The sequence below is a fragment of the Hydra vulgaris genome, chromosome 03, assembly GCF_038396675.1.
Source record: "Hydra vulgaris chromosome 03, alternate assembly HydraT2T_AEP".
NCBI lineage: Eukaryota > Metazoa > Cnidaria > Hydrozoa > Anthoathecata > Hydridae > Hydra > Hydra vulgaris.
The window spans coordinates 6,589,253-6,613,019 of NC_088922.1; the positions used below are offsets into that span (position 1 = coordinate 6,589,253).

The following is a 23,767-nucleotide window of genomic DNA, read 5'->3' on the forward strand; positions in this document are numbered from 1 at the left end:
AAAAGTAAGATTCAACAAGGAATGACAAATGATTCAAATGATAAATTATTCAAATGATAAACGATTCAAAGTTAAATGCAATTATTATTAATGAACAACACATTACTGTGAGCATAGAGCCTGGTAACCAGTACCTTGATCATTTTATCCTAAATTCAACCTTTTTATCTGGATAAGCCTGCTAAAAAGATTTCTGAAGATGCTTATTTGTTACCGCAACAATACAATCTTATGAAATCATGCTTAGTTCTTGGAGGCGAGAGCAATAAACAGTCTTGAAAATACGGTCTCGAAAATATTGACTTTTAATTTCGACTTGTATAGACTTATATAGTCATATATATAAAGAATAATACTTGAAAGATTATGTATTAAAATAGTAGTGTTGTGTTTGTTCACTTGATTAGTGGCACATTCAAAGCTATGCCATTTATGGGGTAGACTTTTTTAGATTTATAGAACAATTTAGATTTACTTAGGTAAATCTAAATTGTTTTTAAGAAATCCCCTTCTAAAATTTAATTTTAAAAAAGAATACATATTTTTCCTATGCTTTTAGAAAAACTAAAATTCTTACTGCACCCTACTGTAATTGCTATAAGAAAAAATTTATACAATTGTAAATACTTCAAGCAATGCTGTCTTTTTTCTTCTACCAAAAATTTATGAATTAAAATGGAAGAAATAGTTGCTTCATAAAGTTGTATAAAATATCCTAATTTAGTTATAAGTCTTTAATAAAAAAAACCTTTACAAAAAAAAATTGCATATTTTCTTCTACCTATGAATTTAAATGGAAGAATTTAAAAAGAAGTTGATTTAATGTTGTGTAACAAACAGTATAATTTGTATAATTTAGTTAAAAATATCCTAATTTAGTTAAAAGTTTTAAATTAAAAAAACAACTCTTTAATAAATTACTAAAAAATTAATAAAAATCTTGAAGACGATGTTTTTAACTTTAGCAACCAACATTCAAAAAACTTTAACATAAGAAGTTTTATTTGATACTAAACATAAGAAGTTTTATTTGATACAGTAAAAAAACAAAAAATTTAAATAATATAAATAGAATAAAATTTTTTTTTTATATATAATCTAAAAAATTATTTGTATAAAAAGTTGAATTTTGCAGATTAATTTAATGACTTTAAATTGACCTACAAATTAAATTGGTGTGCAAAAAAACAAAAACATTTGATTGTTTAATCTTAGTCTTGTATGTTCAAGTTGACTGGCCAGCAGTGTGGTGCAGTGTGGTTCAGTGTGGTGCACTTCAAGATATAGTAACACAATCAATAAATGTTTTTTTAGATTCAATAGAATATTTTAAAGGAAAACTAATTGGAACTTTCACAGCAACTTCTTCATGCCACAATTGAGCACTAGCACTTTGAAGAACAGTAAAACACAAGTTCATAATCAAAACTTTTAAATGTCTAACTATATTAGTGGCCCCCTTTTGATATATTTACTTATTCCTATTTATGATAAATACTATAATAAAGCAAAGAGTAATAAACCATGCTTACAACATACTGATAAGATCGTAAAAATAAACAAAATAAAATGTACAATAAGAAACCAAAGAATCATTATAACTTTAATAAACAACTAAATTGATTTAAAAAAATTATATATTGAATCTATTTTAATAAATAACTGCTTAAGCCAATGTAACTTTTTGTTCTATTTTTGATCTGTAATCACATCGAGAAGATTGGTATTCCGTAAATCTAAAAATCAAAAACAATTTTGTTTAAGTTTTAAAACATGATTTTCATAAACAATTTAAGTTCAAAATAGGGTGTGTCACACTATTTTTTTTTTTAATCTAGAAACTCTGTATTCTAAAAACTTGCATTTATTTATAAATTTATTAAAAAAAGATGAAAAATATTGAAAGGATAAATAAAAATGATGAAAAGAAAAAAAGTTATATGAAAAATATTACAGCTACCAGGAATCGTGATTTTAAATTGAATTTGTTTAAATTTACAAAAATAGTTCTTTTTTCTTGTGGTTGTACATTTTTAAGTATTTTTCAACATAATTTTATTTTCATGAGATAAAAAGTGATACATTTTTGTTTAATTTTTTGTTTTTTGTTTTTACATAAAATTATGGGCAAAAGCACATGAAAATATAAAAAAATTATGCCAACTTTTGTTAGAAGTTGTTGAATTGCTTCTATTTTAGAAGTTGTTGAATTATTTATTATTAGAAAATTTTATTAGAAAAGGTAAAAGTCTTAAGTCTAACAATATTAAAGAACTTTTTTATTCTTAAAAGAATTTCCAAGTGCCAAGTGATGTGTTTTTTGTAAAAATAATTAAAACATTAGAAACTAAGTATAGAGTTTAATAAACTAACCAGAACAAATTATCTAATGAGAACAAAAAACATCAGTTGTTTTACCATTATACTTCCGGCTGAGAGGTTAATATCAACTTCATGAATCTGCATAGTTTCTCTGTTGTAAAAATATCTGGTTTGAATAATAAAATGTACTTACCACAGAGTTTAATTTACACAATCAGATTGGATTTTCCCTTTTTATAAAAAAAAACTTATGAAAATAAACTTAAAAGAATTATATATTCAGAAAAAAAGACAAAAAAGAGACAAAAAAGAGACAAAGCAAGGTATTCCATAACACAATTTTTTTTTTAATTTAACAAATTTCAGAATTACTAAAACAAATTAAACTTAATGAAACTCTAAAGAGTCAGTCTAAATGACTGACACGCAAATTTAAGCAAATAACTTTAAAAAAGCTAAAAACAAAAACAAAATATTCATGACAGCTAACAAATAACTATTTGAAATAAAAACTACTTGTAGGCTAACCAAGTTTCTAGAAATTATATCAAAAAAATTTATATGGAAGGCACAATCCATTTTTTTATCTTAGTTAAGATTAATAAATGGCAATTTCTCAATCAATCACAAAATCAGAAAACTTTAAAACATGTGGTTTTAAATCATTGGCAATTAGATGGTCCTTTACGATTCTCTGAGAGATTTGAAGGTTTTATGTTTATTTTAATAGAAGATTTATTTAAACCATAAAAAAAAACTATGCTCAATAGCAGCCTGGCCATGACTAAGAGTTAAAATTAATTTAATGACATAAGACAATTCAATATAATTGCATGTTGAAAATAAAAATCATCAAGATGATCCATTGGATGAATAAACTCTAGATTCTTGCTTTATGGCTTTGACTTTATCCATAAAATTGGCTTCATCCATAAAATTTTTAAACTGAGAGAAGTCATTGCTGCGGTGATAAAATCCTTAAACTCATAAAGTACCCAATTAAAGTTTTTAAATGATCAACCAATTTTTTTTTTGTCAACTCCATCAAGACATTAGGGTCAAAGATACTGAATGCTCTTATCAACTAATAATTTAACGGAGATTTGTCACAAAAACTTTTTACCATTGAAATAACAAATTTCTTGGCCACCTTAAACAACTCTTTGCTTCAAGACAATGTTATCAAATTATTCTCTTTCAAATGATGTAGCTCTTTAGAAACAGAAAATTCTGCATTAAGCCTTTCATCAGGTATCAGATTATTAGTCGAAGAAAGATCCAGAACTTTCAACATTTTCTAGCTTTTTTCAAGGACATCTGGTTTTGCAATAACTTTAAGCAACTGAACTATTATTTCCATTTCATCAAAGTATAAAAACGGAACCATTAGACAGCCTGTCTGGTATATATTCAGAAAAGGTTCAACTGTATTTGCAGTATAAGCAAAGAAATATAACTTGGGAAGCATTAAGCAATATTAAAGTGCCTTTTTTAATGTCTCATAGCTTTTACATTCTGGTTGTTTAGATTTAGGTAAAGCATTAAAGAAAGAAAACATATTTTTCAAACTTTTCCATACTTCGATCAACCTGTTAACCACCTATTTGTTTTCAACTTATCTACAATATAAATCAAATACCATTTAAAAACATTTTAAACCATATATAGTCATATTGGTTTTCTTGTCAATAATTTTGTATTAGTCAGAAAGTCAGATGTTTAACAACCAATGTAGTCTGTCTTACTATAATTGTAACTAAATATCATATAAAAACTTGATTGTCTTACGCATGTGAATGTGTATGTTACGCATGTGAATGTGTATGTTACGCATGTGAATGTGTATGTTACGCATGTGAATGTGTATGTTACGCATGTGAATGTGTATGTTACGCATGTGAATGTTTTGAATGGAGCTAGTAAAGTAGAAGTAGTTACCTTGTTGAGTAGAAGTTAAAAGAATAGACAAAAAAAAAAAGAAAAAAAAAAGAAGATAGACAAAAGAACCAGTAACAGAGTTATAGTCTTTTCTCCTTGCAGGACTATCATGTAAAATATAATAGGCAGCATTTAAAACTTTTTTCAGATTCCATTCTGTGACAGCCTCTCCAGTTTTTTAATTGCCATGCGCAATATGCAAGCTGCAAGTTCCGATGTTAACAAAAGAATGCAAAATAGTTTCAGTCAAACTTGTACTGAATTTATCGTAAAATATTAGATTCTCATATGAACCATTGGTATAGCTTTTTTAATTCCAAATTTTTAACAATATCCTTGAAATGAGTCAATAAGTCTTGGTGTGTTGTATGACCTAAGAAACTTGATCAAAAAAAAAGAGCATTTACACGATTTCTATTAAAATCCCAGAATCTAATATAAATATCCATTTCAAATGTTTAAGTGATCTCATTAAAGCTCTCATCAAAAGAATAGACACCCATGTCTATGAGTCTAAGTCTATGTCTGTGAATTTCAAAATTTCTAACAAAACCAATTTAAAATAAGGAGCTAAACCATGATTTAACATGTATGAAGTTTTGCTTCAACCCATCTGAAATTGTGAAGGTATGAGAAAAACCACTATCCACATTTTTAAGCTGCTAAATAATTTCAGCCTAGGTAACATCTAATTTTTTGACACACAAGTCTAATGTCTTTTGTTTTTCTGTAATTGACTCATTAGAGTCAGAAAAGATGGTAAAGAACCTTTCTGGTTTTGCAAAAATTCCTTTCACTTTTCTTAATTCTATATTGTGCTTTGCTTCTTTTGCGTGATCTGTCAAGGCAGAGCACCCATTTGAAGAGAGTTCTATTAACCTGTGGCAAATCATATGTCTTGCTTCAGTACCATCTTTAAGACCTTTCTTTAGCCAAACTTTCTTTAAAGTTATCACCGCCTTTTTTCCAGTTTTTCCAGCATTGGGGACAACCTGTATATAAAGAATTTTTTCTATATAAAAATTAACTGGAAAACAGAAAACCCAGATAAAACGTAATGTTATAACTCGATTTTGGATTATTTAAAAGAATATTTTTATTTTGACATCATTTATCAACTGTAAAAGTGCATTAATCAGACCAGTATTTAAAATCAAAGATTTTAAAAACTGGTCTGATAAAAATTAGAAAAAAATCAAATAGCTGGAACTTACCTACAAGAGAAAAAAATAAGAAGTTTTTTGTTAATATCTCAATAAATAATTTGTTTTAGAAGGTTTAATTAGTTATAAAATTAATTTTTATAGATTATTTAAGATATGTCCAAAAATTGTCTTGGCACTTGGGAATTACTTTAGCAAACCAAAATTTCGTTCTTTTTTACTTATATATCTTTAATCACTGTAATTAAGTAGACATTGTTGATTAGTAGACACTAGCTGTCTTGATAAACCCTTTTCTCGTATAAAAACATCCCTTTTTTCATAAGAATAAACTTTTCTTACTGCTCCTATCCACTGTTGAACTCTTTTTTTAATTGACTACCCATGACAAAGCTAATTTGGAACACTCACAGGCTAAATTATTGTTTACTTCTTCTGTGCACAAAAAAAAAAAAACTTATAGGAAATAACCCAGTTTGATAAGTGTTGTTGCATCATTAGATCACAACCTTATTCAACATTATTGTGATTAATGTACTTTTATAGTTAATAATTATAATTATTAACTATAAAAGTACATTAATCACAATAATGTTGAATAAGGTTAAGAGTCTAATAATTATTAGATCAAAACCTTATTTAACATTATTGTGGCCAACAAAGTAACAACTTAATAAGTAACATCTTCTTAAAATATCTCTGCATTAAACCATGCTGGAATCGCAAAGTAGCTGCTTCCCATAAACCATATTTTAAATAAATTATATTTTATGCTATGTTGGAAATATTTCCATATTTCCTTTGTCTTATTATACGATTCTGAACTTTTAGTTGACAAAGAAAAAGAGGCTTTTTGATTAAAACTCTTTTATTAATCTTACTAAGAATACTTTATTACTAAGAAACACAAACATATTCAATAATTTTCTCTTTTTTGGATTCTTCTTTTTCATTTTGCGCTAGCAGTCAGTATAGGCATTATCATTACCTTCTAACAAGCAATTTTTAGTTTCTTTATAATAATTTTGCAAATCAATTTAGTGACAAACATATCTTTGTCCTATAACTTTCTATATTCCTATCATCCACAATGTTGCAATGATACAATAATTTTAGCATTGAAGTGAATCCACTTATAAATCAACTTTGAGTAAACATTGAACATTTAATTGGACAATTTCTTTTGTTTTTATTATTTGTTTCTTGTAAAAAAAGACCACGTTGAACCCTAATAAAAGAATATCAATTCCTAATATTTTATACACTTAGAAAACTTTAATCCATTTCTTTTTTTTTTTATTCTTGAAGATATTGTATTATCAATATTCATTGTAATGGTTGAAACTAATTATAAAAACCTATAACTATGCAATTAATAAATAAACATTTTGATTTCTTAATATAAAACTTTTTTTGTTCTTTTTTTTTTCAGCATTAAATTTGAGATAATTATACACATGATTATACTTTATTTTTATTAAAATATGTATAATGAAAAAATATAACATAACACACCCTAGTATCCAGCTAAATCTCAACAATGACAGTGGTTTAAAGTTACCCTATTACAGTATTAAGGTTGTCTATTAAAAAAAAATTAAAAAATATACACATGCAGGGACTTCAACAGATAAAGTTTATGCTGCGCAGATCGGTTTCAATTTTAAAATTTTAGCATAAAATATCTATATAAATTTCACATCAATATAAACAAAAAAAGAAATAAAAAATGTTAAAAATACATATTATGAAACTTTTGACGCTCCTCAGAATTAACTGAAGGCTTCATTGATTTTAAGGCTTCTATTATGTCATCTTCAACAACAGTTGCATCATTCTATATTAAAAAAAAAACATTTAACCTATTAGACATTTTGCAACACAAACCTAAAAACTGTTTTCTATAGAAACTTGATAATGAAATACTTTCTGACTGTCTGTTGCACTAGACTATTTGTTGCATTAGAAATCAAATGAAATAATACTAGACTGTAACTATAGACTATGACTATAAGCTGTGAAATAGACTAAACTGATTAATGTTAAAGTTTATAATTACCTCATAAAAATTGTATCTGTGTATACTTCTAACTTGAGCATTGTACAGAAGGGCTTTTAAATCAGCACCAGAAAAGTTCTCAGTCAATTGAGCAAGTTTACTTATATCGACATCACCATGCAACTTCATATGATGCAAATGTATACGAAAAATATCCTCGCGCTCATTTAAATTTGGTAGTGTACAGTGCAAACTTTTGTCAAACCGACCTGGCCGTAACAGAGCAGGATCGATAAGGTCAGGTCTAGATGTTGCAGCTAAAACATAAACCCCTTTTAAACTTTCAATTCCATCAAGTTGGGTTAATAACTGATTTACAACTCTGTCAGTTACACCTGTATTATCATGTCCCCTCCGTGGAGCCAATGAATCAATTTCATCAAAGAAAATAATGCATGGACAAGCACGTCGTGCTCTTGCAAAAACATCCCTGACATTATTCTCGCTGCTACCTACATACTTACTTAAAAGCTCTGGACCTTTTACACTTATAAAATTTAATTGAGACTCAAAAGCCACAGCACTAGCTAACATTGTCTTTGCAGTTCCGGGTGGACCATACAATAGTAAACCTGAAGTCAATTTAACAGGGCATGATTTAAACAGATCAGGGTAAAGAGCAGGCCATACTAAAGTTTCTTTTAAAGTTTTTTTAACAAAATCTAAACCTCCAATATCTGTCCAGCATACTTTTTTAGGTTTGTGAAGTTCAACAGTATGTAGAGAACATGATTTAAAATTCTCAAGACAAACCTCAACATCTTCAGATTTTAGAACAAACTTCCTTTTGTCACTTTTAATTTCTAACAACTTATTGTAAATAATGCGTTTACAAAGAATAGAATAATCTTTAGGGTTGCTACCATTTAGTTTTTGTTTTAAATTTAAAATATAGGAGTCTGAAAAATCAAGATGAATTTCACAGTTCATTGTTTTGGCAATGTTTTGCAGAACACTTTTAAAACAACTATATTCTGAACTATTTTGCTCTTGAATATTTATATATTTTGAAAATAAGTGGTTATTTGTTTCTGGAAGCAAACTTCTGTGAAGGTCATTAACAGATGAACATGTTGCAATAACAAAAATTTTTTTTTGTTCAAAAGCGATTCTCTCTATAATGACTTGAAATATTTCTGCTAAGCGCTGAATTCGTAAATCTGCTGCAATACCTTCTTCCACTAAGTCAACAGTAGGTATTATTTCATTGAGATCATCAAAGACTAGTAGAGCTGGTTGACTTTGAACTGCACGAATATAAGCCTTCTCCCAAAAATCACGAATGGAATCAACTTTCTTTCCACGTAATGAAATGTTATCTACAAAAACAGTTCGATAGCAAAACGGTATTTTTAAAAAAGAGCTTGCAATCAAATTTAAAAGATATGACTTTCCGCATCCAGTTGAAGTTGATTCTCCATTTCCATAAAGTAAGACAACCTGATTAGTAGAGCACAATGAATTATCTTTCTTAGAACATTCATTATCACTGATATTAAAACAGGCTCGAAGTTCTTTGATAATTCCATTAGAGACTTCATCATTGGAAAGCAATCTCTCATCATAAACATGAGAGGAAAAGTCCTTTTCATTATCATCAACAGCAATAAACATTGTACTAAAACTATTGCAATGAATTAAACAGAAGACATTGTTTAAAATACCAATAATTTCAACAACAACTTGAATGCACTCACCTATATTAAAAATAAGAAGTGTACCTTGATTCATTACAATGGATTCAAATGCAGCAGACTCTGTCAAATAGGTAAGAAAACAGTCTTTAAGTTTTTCTTTAATGTCAGATGCTAAAGGAGTAGTATGTAAAACAAAGCCTTTTGGATGCATTATATTGTCATGATAACAATTAATCTGTACAAAGGATCCACTTTCTATCTGAAGTTGTTGCAACAGTATAGGATGAACAAACAAAACAACTTTGTTTGTATTTTGAAATAAGGTATTCCATATTTGCTCTGGCAGAAACTTAACTTTTAAAACAATTTTAATTTGTTCTTTTGAACTATTTGGTTCTTTCAACGATAACTGAATTAAATAATTTACATCTTTCACTATACATGAAGATTTAAAGAAACAAATGCTCTCACTTGCTAAAACAGTATATAAAGGAAACTGACTTTTCTCAAGACATGACTCATTTGTTCTGGCATAATTACAGTCAATTAAAAGGGGTAATGATACAATAGCTTGAAGACAAACTTCTGCAGAAACATGATTGCAATATGATAAAGGCTTTAGGCTTTTTGAACAAGTTAAATCAGATTTTTTCAATTTGTAATATTTTTCAAGACCAAACAAATTTATCAAATAATTAATAAATAACTTATCTGATAAATTTGTTGGTTTACGTTCAGTTAAGTCAGCTTTGCAGACATGTTTTGTGCTAACAGGTGGATTATTAAAATCATGAAACAACAAGTGCACTTCAGTGTTCTCTTGAAGATAAACTGTGCAATCTAATGGATCAGTAACCTCTAAATTGAAATAAAGAATTTGTTTTAAAATATGCTAAATATATTAGAATACCTAGTAATACCTAACAGCTTTTTTTTTTTAAATTCAATCATTAATTATGTATATAAAATACTATATATAACAATATGTATATAACAATACTATTGGTCAATATACTTTGAAATTATTGATCAAAGTATATTGGAAAATATACTTTGATCAACATTTTTGGGTACTTTTGGTCATGATTTAAGTTAAAGAGAACTTGACTTAATCATAGATAGAGCATGGTACTAGAGCTATGAGCTATGCAGATGCCTCAGTCCTGCTAGTTAACCCAAAGTAATAACATAGGGCTCTTTATGTATCCTCCACAATGCACACCAAATGCATTAATAAGAATATCATCTATGCGCATTACTGATCAACAAAATTATTCTGCTTACCCCTCAAGTTTTTGCCTAGTCAGCCTTCTACAAGGCAATAGCTGGATGCAGTTAAAATCTGACAAGATGAGTATTTTTATAAAGACACCATCTGTAGCTTCTACAAATTCAAGAGCCCCAATGCAGGGGAATTTTAAATTAGAGTTTATATCTCCAAGCCATTGTCTAGAAATGCGAATCCTACAAGGTAGCAGGGACATAGGGCAGGTAGTTCTAGATTACATGTTATCAGTATTAGAGTGATCATGATGATCCAAAAACTAAACTGACCAGGAAATTCAAAAAAAATATATATATATATAAAATGAAATATTAAAATTAAATTGAAATTAAAAAAGCTTTTTCGTTAAAATTGTTTTAGAAAACATAAAGATAAATTAATTTTCTACAAAGATTAGGTGTGAGATGGTTGTAAATGTTGCATATACAAATAATGTTTCACAATAACAGAATAGATCATCTAATAGAAAAACTTTAGCATAATGTGAGAATGATAACTAAAATGTGGCCTGAAAAATAATTATTAAAGACATAAGCCAATAGTAATTTCTAGAGATAAGAAACATTAATAAATTGTGACGAAGTAAATAAAGGATTAAAAAAATTAGTTAGATATCTATCATAATGCCATTTTCTTAATTTCATGAGATTATGAAAGGGTTTATACTGTGATTGTTTGTTTGATTGTTCTTTTATGTTAATACAAGTTGCTTTTTGAAATAAAATATTTTCTAGTAACAAATGTATACACAATAGAAGTTGCTTTTTGAAATAAAATATTTTCTAGTAACAAATGTATACACAATACAAGTTGCTTTTTGAAATAAAATATTTTCTAGTAACAAATGTATACACAATACAAGTTGCTTTTTGAAATAAAATATTGTCTAGTAATAAATGTATACACAATACAAAAGCTATTTTTAGCTATTGGATTATAAAAATAAAAAATGAGCATATCATTTAAAAAAAAATATTGATCACTTTTTATTATGTTTCATAGCAAGGTATTAAACAGAAGTTGTATAATGTTGTATAATGTATAATGTATTAAACAGAAGTTCTGTATAATGTATACCTTGCACTTCTGTACAAGGTATGCATTATACAGTTTACCTTGTACAAGATATAAATTATACAGCATCTCTAACATACAATATACAATACACCTTGTGCTTCTGTATAACATTTTTAAATTTGTTAAGAGCAGATCTTATCACAATCAGACATGTGGTTATTGAAAACCAGTTGAAAAAAGATAAATTTTAAAATTTATACCAAACTATAATCAGAATACATGATTAAAATCAAATAGTTGTAGAAAACTGAAATTTACTTTGAGCGAAAAAGAAAACAAATAAATTTAAATTTCTTCTTTTAAACCCAAAAAATATTTGCATCAACCAATTTTACTGACTTTGGAAATTGTTTAAACCAATATTTAAAAATGAGAAAATAACAAAAAATATTAAATTTAATTAAATTCAAAAAAAAAATTATTTGGATTTAAATAAAAATAATTAAAGATAAAATAAATAATTATAAAAATAACAACTATGAATTTTCCTAAGGTGACAAAATTAATGGTTTAAGTCCATATGTATCGAATATTTATTTTACTAACAATGACAATGAGCTAATCATGACAATAATAATAATAAAAATAATAATAACAAAAGCAATAACAATAGCTTATTTTTTAGAAGGGCAACATCAGTTGGTCTGATGATGGTCCAACAATAATAATGAATTATTATTTAGTAGTAGCAGCAGCAGTAGTAGTAGTAGTAGTAGTAGTAGTAGTAGTAACAGTAGTAGTAGTAGTAGTAGTAACAGTAGCAGCAGCAGCAACAGTAGTAGTAGTAGTAGTAGTAGTAGTAGTAGTAGTAGTAGTAGTAATAGTAGTAGTAGTAGTAATAGTAGTAGCAGTAGCAGCAGTAGTAGTAGTAGTAGTAGTAGTAGTAGTAGTAGTAGTAGTAGTAGTAGTAGTAGTAGTAGTAGTAGTAGTAGTAGCAGTAGTAGATAGTAGTAGTAGTAGTAGTAGCAGTAGTAGTAGTAGTAGTAGTAGCAGTAGTAGTAGTAGTAGTAGTAGTAGTAGCAGTAGCAGTAGTAGTAGTAGTAGTAGTAGTAGTAGTAGTAGTAGTAGTAGTAGTAGTAGTAGTAGTAGTAGTAGCAGTAGTAGATGTAGTAGCAGTAGTAGATGTAGTAGCAGTAGTTGTAGTATATTAATATAACATCAATAACAAAAAGTTAACAACTTTAATACCAACTTTAACAGGGAAATAATTTTGAGTAGATAGATAAACAAGGAATACCATTCCTGATTTGACCAAAGAAATTTGATTTAACAATTCAGTTTCAATATATGCATGATTCAACTCCTAAAAAAAGTTATATACTTTCAAATCTTATAAATAAATTCAGAAAATAATTGTATTCTAAAATATTAACTTTATCTTGTTTATCTTTGTAATGACATCGCAAATGGAGGAAAGGATTGTTTAACAGTAAAAAGTAAAAAAAAAAGTTTTATGAAGAAGAAAAATCAAAAACATTTTGGAAAAAATAAATAAATGTATAAACAAGAATAGAGGTTTTAAATAAATAAAAACAAAAAACAAGAAAAAAACCAAAACAAATAAAAACAAAGTTAAAAGAAAAAAGCCTTTGAAAATGGAAAATAATAAAAAAGAACTAAAATTTTTTCTAATATTTTATGGAAACAAAAGAAAAAGAACAATTTTAATTAATTTTGTTTATATGTCGTGTATTTATGTATAAAAAAATGTTGAATGTATTTATTTTTTTGCATTTTTCTCTGTCAATTTAGTTATTGTTGCTTTTTCTCTATCTTATATTTACTTTTGTTTAACTAATCTATGTAATGCGTGATATTGGCTTTAGATTGTATGTAGTAGTGTATGTATATATTTTTTAAATTTGCCTTTATTTTGCTTTTTTATATTTTTCTACGAAAATTTTTTTTTCTCACTCATTCTGAACTTATGTCATAAAAATTTTATGACATAAGTTCAGAATGAGTGCAGTTTATTTTTTTTATTATTTCCTTGTCTTAATATTTTTTATTTTATTTGTTTATTTTATTAAGGAATCACTCCATTGTCTAGTTTTTAACTATATGAGTGACACCGAACCTAACTTTGTAAATTATAATTAAATTTGTAATTTTTGATTTTAAATAAATTTGGTTAAATAAATGGATAAATAAAATAACAAAATATAAAGACTGTATGCAGTCCCAAAGTTTTTTTAAATTGCATTTTACTAATTTTGAAAGATAAAGTAATTGATAAAAATAAAATGAAAACAACAATTCATAGCGATTTTTTTTCAAAAAAAAATTTTGATTCACTCCCAACAAGACTGCAAACAGCCACAAAAATTTAAGAGTTACTAGAAAATAAAGAATAGAGTTAAAGAGCAAGGAAATGGTTGACAGAAGAACTTTTTTTTTTTTTTTTGTTTTTTTTGTTATTCACCTCCTCAAGGACAAGAAGGCCACTACAGATGAGGAGGCTACTTAATAGTGGTTATAACCCTCTCTCAATTCTATAACTCTAAAACACGAACCTTGACGAACAAGGCCGCTGCGCGGAGAAACAAATTGAGCGCAGCAAATAATTGAGTTTTGTTGGTGTTAAAATTTACAAGCCAATGCAAACCACAATCTTTTACAGAAGTGAGATCAGATTCAAGATCGGCTGTCTGTTCTAAGCGATCAAAAAAGGAGAAGTTTTGTCAGGACAGAAGTAAAAAATCAGTCATCAGCAAAAAGAGCTACTTTAGATGTAAGGTTATCAGGAAGATTATTAATGTAAATAAAAAACAAAAAAGGACCAAAGATAGAACCTTAAAGTTACTGGAAATGAAGAAGAGTGTTGGGTTTTGAGGATGACTTTAATAAAGCGGTTAGAAATAAATGATTTGGTAATCTCAAAAACATTTTCAGATACACCATAGGAAATAAACTTATGGAGAAGACAAACATGTTGAACTTTGTTAAAAGCCTAAAAAATTTAAAGAGCCTCTCCACCTCCATCTAGTGAACAATAAAATCTTTCAGTCACAGCAGTTAGCAAGTCAGCCATAGAACGAGAGGATCGAAAACTGTATTGATTGTCTGACAGTAAGTTATTTGACTCAAGAGGGGTGTCAGAAATTTGTTTATCAAAGACTAAAAGACCTTGCTAAAAACAGAAAGACTGATCACAAGTAAATTGGAGGGGTCAGAATGTTCTCTGTAGTTTTTGAAAATTGGAAAAACAAGTGCCATTTACCCAGCAGGCAGGAAAACAAGACTCAGTCAAGCACTTATTAATTTTGAGATATTTTAATTATTAGTTTTGAGAGAATTTAAGAGAGTTCTGGAAAACAATTTTGTAAGGCTAGGACAGGAATATTGTCTGAACCACAAGCCGTAAAAGTGTTTAAACAAGATATGACTTTAGCAACCCAAGCTGGAGTGATTTCAATGTCTAACAATGGGTTAACCTGTTTAATTGGAATGGAAGGAAGAGAATGGCTATAAGATTCAATAATTGTATTAGAAGAAAAATTCTTTGCAAATTGTTATGCCTAAGCCTTGGGAGATCAGTCCCATGAGTGAGAGATTGAATGTTAGATCCACCTTTGTTAACAACACTGTTAAAGATTTTCCAAAATCTCTAGGGTCTAACTTTTGAGATATGAGATTTAGTGAGCTGAGAATAATGGAGCTTAGCATCTTACAGCATCTTTGTACATCGTTTTTTTGCAACAATAATAGCCTTTTTGTTCTCAAGAGAGTTGTTCTTTTAAAAAAGATGGAAAAAATAACTACAATTAGATATAGCAGCTGCACAAGAAGATGAAATTCATGGAGTAGAATAATGCTTGACTTAGCACTGACGAGAAAGAATGTAAGCTTCCATTCCTGCCTGAATCCAGTAGGTTACGTAGGAGGCACATTTTTCAGAAGAGAGGGAGAAGATATCAGCCCAAGGACATCTTTAGGGTAGTAGTAAGTAATGCAATGATAGGGTGAGTCTGAAAAGGAAGTATGAAATGAAAAATTTAAAGAGGTCATTGCATGATCAGAACCACCTAAAGGAGAAAAAGGAGAAACTGAACACAAGCTAGGATTAGAGACAAGACATAAATCAAGGAGTGAAGGTAAATGATTAGGGTTGTCAGGAAAATGAGTCCCAAAGTTAACTATTTGTGTAAGAGATTGAGAAAGGCAGAAGTTATAGGCTTTAATGCCAGCAGGACCAGTGGCATTAGAGCCAAGCAATTCAGTGTGATGCATTTAAGTCACCAATAACAACAATATTGGCAGGTGGGTAAAGGGAGAGGGCATGGTCAATTTGATCAGAAAATACATCTGAAAGAGTGCAGTCTAGGGAAGAAAAAAAAAAAAATAAAGAACAAAGAGAAAGGTGATAGAATGAAGAGGTGCTAAGTGGAAGCATATAAAAGAATTATCAAAGAATTTAAACCTGATTTCATGACAAATAGGTGAACTGATGCATATAAATATCCCTAAGCCAAGCCTGTGACTATTGGAGTCTTTGTGAATCAAAGGATAGTACCCATCAAAACTGAGATCAGAAGAAGGAATAGCAGAGTTTAAATTAGTCTCACTAAGAGCAAGTAAGTCTAGTGAACTTTGCTAGAGGTAAGATTCAACTGATGGAAGGTTGATTTTCAGACTACAAATATTAGGAAAAAAATATATTAAAACAGTTAGGCGGTGGGGATAGTTTTTTATGTTTAACATTTTGGGTTACTTTCGGCATGATTTAAGTTTAAAGAGAACTTGACTCATTCATAGATAGAGCACAGCCTCCTAAGCAATAAGCTATGCATTTTCCTCAGTCCTGTTAATTAACCCTAAGTCATAACATAGGGCTCCTTATGTGGCCTCAACAATGCATTTAACATCTGCCCAAGATAAGTATTTTTATTGAGACACCATCTATAGCCTTTACTCAACCAAGAGCCCCGAGGGGATTTTCAAGCCGGAGTTTGTTTCTATCAGCCTTTGCCTAAAAAAACACACTCTACAAGGCAGCAGGGCATGGGGCAGGTAGTACTGGGTTACATAATACCAGTAGCAGGGTGATTGTGATGATCCTGAACCTGACCTGGAGTAATTAAAAGGAGCTAACAGTACCTTAAAACTATGGGCATGATATTTTGGAAATGCATTAGGAAAAACATTACATCCAAAAGAATACTAGATATTAAGATGAGCATAAGTTTTATAGTTGGACTTACTTGCTGGTAACTTAGCTCACATTGCATCAGAGATTTAAGTGGAACACAAACATTATTATAGTAACTTATAGGTGAATGAACACTGTGCCAGAAGTTCAGACAGAACACTAACATACAAACTACAACTTATGGGTGAGTGAACACTGCGCTAGAGGTTCAGACAGTACACTAACATACAAACTACAACTTACAGGCGAGTGAACACTGTGCCAGAGGTTGAGATAAAACACAAACATACATATATAGTAATTTACAGGTGAGTTAACACAGTAAATAAGACACCTCCAACTATATAGAAGACAATAAAAATATATCAGTATAGGCATGACAGATATTAGATAGTATTGATGACAAGAAGTTCACTTCTAATAGCATTTGCTTGGAAAGCAAATCCTTCAAGGCAGCAGGACATGGAACAGGTTACACTGGATTACATTTACAGATAGTAGGGTAATCATGATGACCATATGCCTGACTTTACACAACAAATACACAAAAAAAGTGTATATACAATACCTGACATTATAAGGATAGATAAAAAATAAGTGTCTATACAACAATCAAAACAGATGAAATGGCTAGTCAATACATTTATTCAAAAACTGAGCAATAATAGTCAAAACATAAATTAATATTAAAGAACAACTATTAAAGAGATAATTGCTTTATATTTTTAGATATGCTTGGCTATGGTCAAACCTCAAACATAGATAACCATTCTTTAAACCATATAAACTTGTCTTTGTTAATAATTTATTATGCAGTATTATGCAATTTTATGCAATTATTATGCAATTAAAGTTATAATTATGTTTCAAAAATATATCATTGTTACAACTATTTTTACATTTTATTGTATAAAAACAATTTAAATGTAATGATTTTTTAGTTTGGGTTGCATTTTACAAACATTTTTTTACCTTTAATGTGATTGTTTAGCTATTGATTCCAATAAATTAAAATACTTTATGCCTAGAGGTCTTTAAAGAAAATTTTCTTAACTGAACTTGAGTGTATGCCTAAATGTATTTAAAAATTGCTAGTATTTCACAATGGATTAAATAACAATTTATGATTAAAAAACTTCAACATCTTTTTAGAAGTTATTTATGATTAAATAACTTCAACATAACTATCTTTCTAGAAGATAGTTATGTCAAAGATTTAATAACTTCAACATAATTATAATTCATGAAATCTAATGCTTTTAATCAATGAACAAAATTTAACTTAATCTCAATTTCACTGCTTTTTTTGTTTTGGTTGCAAGATATTTTTTTGTTTGGTTACAAGATATTTTTTTTATTTATTCATGTCAAGAGAAATCAACAGAAATTTCAAAAAAAGATCTGATAAATGTCATATATAGTAGTTTCACCATTTTGTTATCAAAGTATTTATCAGTATTATCGTTGCTTTCTTTTTGCTGCATTAGAAGCTACACGCTCATGTTGCCTTTTACATTTATTACATCAGATACTTTTCAGATATCTCTGAGTACCATCTCTGTTTCCTTTAAAACAAAAACTTAAACCACTCAAGAAACTTTAATATGCTTTAGTTTAAAGTCTTGGATGTGAAAATGTTAAAAAAAATTCTAAACTTGTCTACAAGTGTCTTATTTTTTATATATAATTTATTTTAGTTTTTTTCTTAAAAAAAGAAGTTTAAAAATTTAAATCATACTTTTAATTCCATGCTAATATTACATCAGAACTATTATAACAGAATTATTTTATCAGAATTACATCAGAATTACATTATCATTATAATATTAAATTATAATTAAATTATTAGACATGAATAAAGCCAGAATATGGCTAGAAAATAAATAAATAACAATGTCAAAAATAATAATAATTTTTATTTTTTATTGTTTTTATTGTTTTTACCATTATCTCCCAGTCATTTTTTTTAAGAGGGCAAACAGAGATACGAGATGCAGGAAAAACTTTTCTTCCATATAAAGAGACTGTAATCTAAATAAAAATTAAAGAAAATTTCTCTGACAGAATTATAATCTTATAATTAACATTTTAAATTAAACATAAAGTTAACAAACATAAAATTTTTTTTATCTATTTGTAAAAAGAATAACATAATAATTCAAATAATGCAGACAAATATTATATAAAATTTAATTTATGTTTAAAATTAGTCAAGAATTCTGAGTCACTTAAGAATCATTTAAGCAGCTTGCAAAATTTGAAAAATTTTAGGTCAGCACGAGAGTGCTGTACTCAGGTCGACAAAAAATATATTTGGATTATCTGCTTTCTGTTATGAAAGGGGTAATAATTAATTGCTTATAAAAGTATTGATTTATAAAAGCTTAGCTTTAGAGACAACAATATTTTAAAGAATGTAGCAATTAAACTTCATGTAAGTATATAGCAAATTTAAAAACTAGTGATTTTTTAGTTTCAAAGTTGTTTTTTAACAACAGCAATTGTTTCATTTTAAAATTTTTGGTAAACTTTAAGTTAAGAGTTGAATTACTTATTAGGTATGTTTTTAAACAAGAATAAAGATTATTTGAATAAGAAATATTATGGTGCTGTTTGTAAATTTTTATTAATTTTATTTAGGGGTCAGAAAAATTTGTATGCGAAGATATTCACTGATAAATTGTGCATATATATTTATGTAATTATGTGCATAACTTTTTTCAATTTTAAATCATTAAAAACTTTTTTCAAAAAATTGTTTCAAAAAATTGTTTCAACTAGACAGAGAGACCAAAAAACGAATTTTAATTCTAGTTTTCATAAAATTTTTATTTAATGTGCTTTTGAAACAAAAAATTATCAGTTTTAATAATAGAATAAAAAGTTAACAACTTTTAATTCCACTGTTAAATCTCTTTAATTAACGCACTTTTATAATTAATAACTTAAAGTTATTAATTATAAAAGTGGTTTAATTAAAGAGATAAGTAAAACAGAAAGACAATGGAAAACTTTACAATGAATAGATATTTAGAAAATCTTGATACAGTGAAGAGAACTGGAACTTGGATTACCTCCCAAAAAGACAGTTCAATGGGCAAAAGATCACCCCACAGTACATAAATGAACATCATGTTCAAATGCTAGTGAAGATGAGAAACAATTGTTTCAAAACAAGAAGTCGAATCATCAATCAACTTCAACAACGACATCATAATCTCAGATGAAACATACAAGGTAGTTGACAATTTGATGAATCTTGAAGAATCAAAAAAGAAATTGATATGAAATTAGCAAATTTCTTTTTCCGAACTGGAATATCTCTTTGTCTCATTGAATCTGAAGCTTTTAAGGATTTGATCAAAGCACTAAATCTAAAACTGTGCACGAAAACACTGTCAGGATTGCTTCTTGATAAAAAGTATGCAGAATGCTCTGCTAAACTGGAAGAAATTGATCTGAAAATTTAACTCTCCTCAGTGATGGTTGGACAAATATTGGTGGCAATCATAAAGTATATTTTTGTATCAAAGCACCAAATACAAAACCGTTTTTCTATACTTCAATCAACACATCAGGCATAATTCAAAACGCTGCAGCTGTTGCTGGTGCCATCATTGAAGTAATCAAGACTCTTGGCCCACAAAAGTTCAAAAGCATAATCACTGACAACGCTCTAGGAATGAAAGCTGCTTGGAAATTAATTGAAGAAAAATTTCCACACATCTTGATGTATGGCTGTGCAGCACACGATATGAATCTTCTTGTAAAGGACATTTTGAGTACTACTGAAAGTTCAAAGACCATCAAAGAAGCTGAGAAAGTCATTTTGTGTCAAGTTTGTGAAAATTGTCAAGTTTGTGAAGCGTGTTTGTGAAATTTGTGAAATTTGCCAAGTTTGTCAAAAATCATCAAATTGTTAAAGCAAAGTTTGACAAAAAGAGAATTGTAGCTAATATTCATCGCTCACTCACAATGCCTGTTTCGACTCGATGGCTCAGTCAATTTAGTTCAATGAACGACCTTTATATGGAAATGTATGTTTTGATTCAACTTATGGATAAGGAAGATGCATCTTTGAAAAAATTGCTCCAAAAACAAATTTGGCCGCTGTTTTGATGCTATATAAATTAAATGCTTTCTGGGATAGTTTGGCAAAACTCATGAAGGATATCGAATACCCTTCTAACATCATTAGAAGGTTTGAAAATGATGATGCTCCATTATCTTTGGTGTACTATTATTTTGGTGAAATGTACAAAAAAATTGCAAATGAGGAATATGCTGCAGAAGGATTCTATTTTGTTGAGGATAAGACTGATATAATCAGTTCAATTTCAGAATTAGCCTCCAAAACAAATCTAAGAATTGCTGAAACAGTTGAAAGTAAAATGATTGAATTTGTTGGAGAAATGACAACACCGATGGAAAAAAAGAAAAGAAACAATTTTTAAAATAAACACAAAAAATTATTGGAACATCGTTGGTTGTCAGAAATATCCAGCAGTCTTTAAAGTTGCAAAATCTATTGTTGAAATGATTTGTTCGTCAGCAACAGCAGAGACAACTTGGTGGATTTTTCAATTTATTCATTCACAATTGAGAAATCCCTTGAAAAACGAATGCATAAAAAGTAGTTAGTTTAGTTTTCGTATATACAAAGTGGTGCAGAGTAAACGCATGTTTTTTGAACCGCTAGTACGCGGCAACGAGAGGGGTATTGACCTTGAACGAATGTTGGCAGACGGCCTAAACAATGCTTTTTCAGTCGCTATGGAGCATTAGAGCGTACAACATCTTGTGTTCGTTGTCGAGTTCATTTTAGAAACAATGATTCTGTAGTCACAGTGCATTGTCTTTTCCGTCAATATTTTAGAGTTATACAATCAATTGGACGTTAATGTTTAAAACTGTCAGTATTGGGCATCGGAGAACCCACAAGAATTACACCAAAGACCTCTGCACAGTTTAAAGGTAACAGTGTGGTGCTGCATTTCAAAGTTGGGGATTGTTGGACCCTATTTTTTTGAAGAGGAAGGAATTACAGTTACTGTTACATCAGCTCACTACATTGAAATGTTAAACAACTTCCTTCATCCAAAACTTGAAAGGCGTCAAGAGAACATGAGAGACATTTGGCTTCAGCAGGATGGTGCCACAGCTTACACAGCGAGGGCATCCATGTAAGTGGTTCGACAAATGTTTCCAGGACATGTGATTTTGAGATTTGGTGATGTTCACTGGCCCCCTCACTCACCCGACCTGTCGATATGTGCCTTCTTTTTGTGGGGATATTTGAAATTAAAAGTGTACATGAACCAGCCTCGCACACTCGATGACCTTAAGAATACCATTCGTCAGGAAATTGAAGCCGTGCCGAATGAAATGTTGGAGAGAGCCGTCCGTAATTTCAAAAGAGGATCCAAATTTGTATCCAGCAAGAAGGACGTCATCCCAAAGAAATTATTCTCCAAACCTAAATATGGTATGTAATTTCAAAAACTGCATTAAAAAACCTATCATTTAATACTTGTTTTTATTATTTTCAACCCATTGTGTCCCAGTAATTCAATATTAAAAAACATGCGTTTCCTCTGCACCACCCTGTACCAACATATAATAGTGTTTTGTTGGATACAAACAACACCTTTGTTGGATACAAATGACAAAAATGATTACATTTTAGAGGAAGCAGCAGTTCTCAGCAAGTTTGAGTGTGAAAATTATAAATGAGCAAATGTAATACAAAAATAAATTAAATTGTTAAGCTTTGTGAAATTCGTTTAAAAATCATGAAAATAATTTGAAATATTTACTTATAAAATTAATTACAGAAAATCAAATGAAAAATTATTTCTTTTAATTTAAAGTCACTTGTGTTTGATTTAAAAAATACTTTCTTCTATATTTGACAATATTTAATTAATTTCACATACCATACATCTGTTAAATTTGTGTGCGTATCATATGCATATTATGTGCATAACTTTTGAATGGTATGTGCATATACTTACCAATATGTGCATAAGTTCCGAACCCTAATTTTATTATGAGCTATTTTTAAATCTTTAATCTTTACTAAGGTAATAAATGTCAGTTCCTATATCAGGCTCAGTTTTCTATTTGCGTAGATGTTTCAGAGAGAAGCTTAATATTTGGTTACATGTTTCAGAGAGAAGAAGAATCAATATAATTTATAGTTGAAATTATTACTTATTTGTTACAATACTTAGAAAAAAATGACCATGAATTGTATAAGGAAGATTTAACTTCCTTATGCAGTTAAAGTCATAATAAATTAAGAATATTTAAAACAATAATTCACAATTTTTTCAAATTATTATTCTGTAACAGAGAATTTCATTGTCTATTACATAACAATAATTTGAAAAATTTTTTGTTATAAAAGTTTTAACTATTAAAAGTCTTAAGAATTTTATAATTTTTTATTGATAAATCTTATATATATATATATATATATATATATATATATATATATATATATATATATATATATATATATATATATATATATATATATATATATATATATTAGGGTGACCATTATTTTTGAAGTTTTAAAATTGGACTGTCTTACCCCTAAAGGTGTTACTTTATATGTAAAAATAACTCAGACCAATTGAACAATATTTTGAGGTAGTTCAATGATATCAAAGAATCAAAGTTGTACTGTCACTCGTGAGTACGAAATATGCCCCTCTAACTCCTAGTAGTTACTGAATCAAACACAATTTTGAGATGATTTCCAAGCATGTTATTGTTTCCATCATAGCAAACAATGTTCTATGCTAATGAATAATTTCAGAGTTGATTCTTTGGAGCTGATGCTGATAATGTTGTTTTATTTACATTTGTTGATGATTGACAATCCGATTTTTTTTAGTTTTCATAAGTTTAAAGTGCACAGTTTAACAATCAAATTAACATAAATGGCAACCAGATTGTACAGTAAGCTTTTTCTACTAGAATCAACAATCACAGAGTTAATGGGTAGCAAGCTGCCGTCTTTGGGTATGGTACTGCGCCTAGTCTTACATTACCATATTGAACTGAATAAAATGATACGTGAGTCGTATGCAATTACAGTGCAAGAGGTTCAAACGTTTTAGCAAAAGG

At 28.6% G+C, this 23,767-nt stretch overlaps 1 protein-coding gene across 3 annotated transcripts in view; it reads right to left on the reverse strand.

Annotated features, from left to right (window-relative positions):
* Positions 1-1,528: 1,528 nt before the first annotated feature.
* The window catches only part of LOC100198323 (peroxisomal ATPase PEX1), a 41,583-nt gene continuing 19,344 nt past the window's right edge, over positions 1,529-23,767 (reverse strand). For 2 of the 3 annotated variants that reach the window (XM_065792175.1, XM_065792176.1), the window contains 5 exons: positions 18,575-18,661; positions 12,670-12,784; positions 7,483-9,977; positions 7,166-7,260; positions 1,529-1,736 (listed from right to left, as the gene is read on the reverse strand). In XM_065792175.1, coding sequence (XP_065648247.1) covers positions 1,667-1,736; positions 7,166-7,260; positions 7,483-9,977; positions 12,670-12,784; positions 18,575-18,661 — 2,862 coding nt within the window. In that variant the 3' untranslated portion in view covers positions 1,529-1,666. Of the gene's footprint in view, positions 1,737-7,165; positions 7,261-7,482; positions 9,978-12,669; positions 12,785-17,602; positions 17,702-18,574; positions 18,662-23,767 lie in introns of all 3 variants that reach the window. The other variant, XM_065792177.1, reaches the window with a different exon arrangement.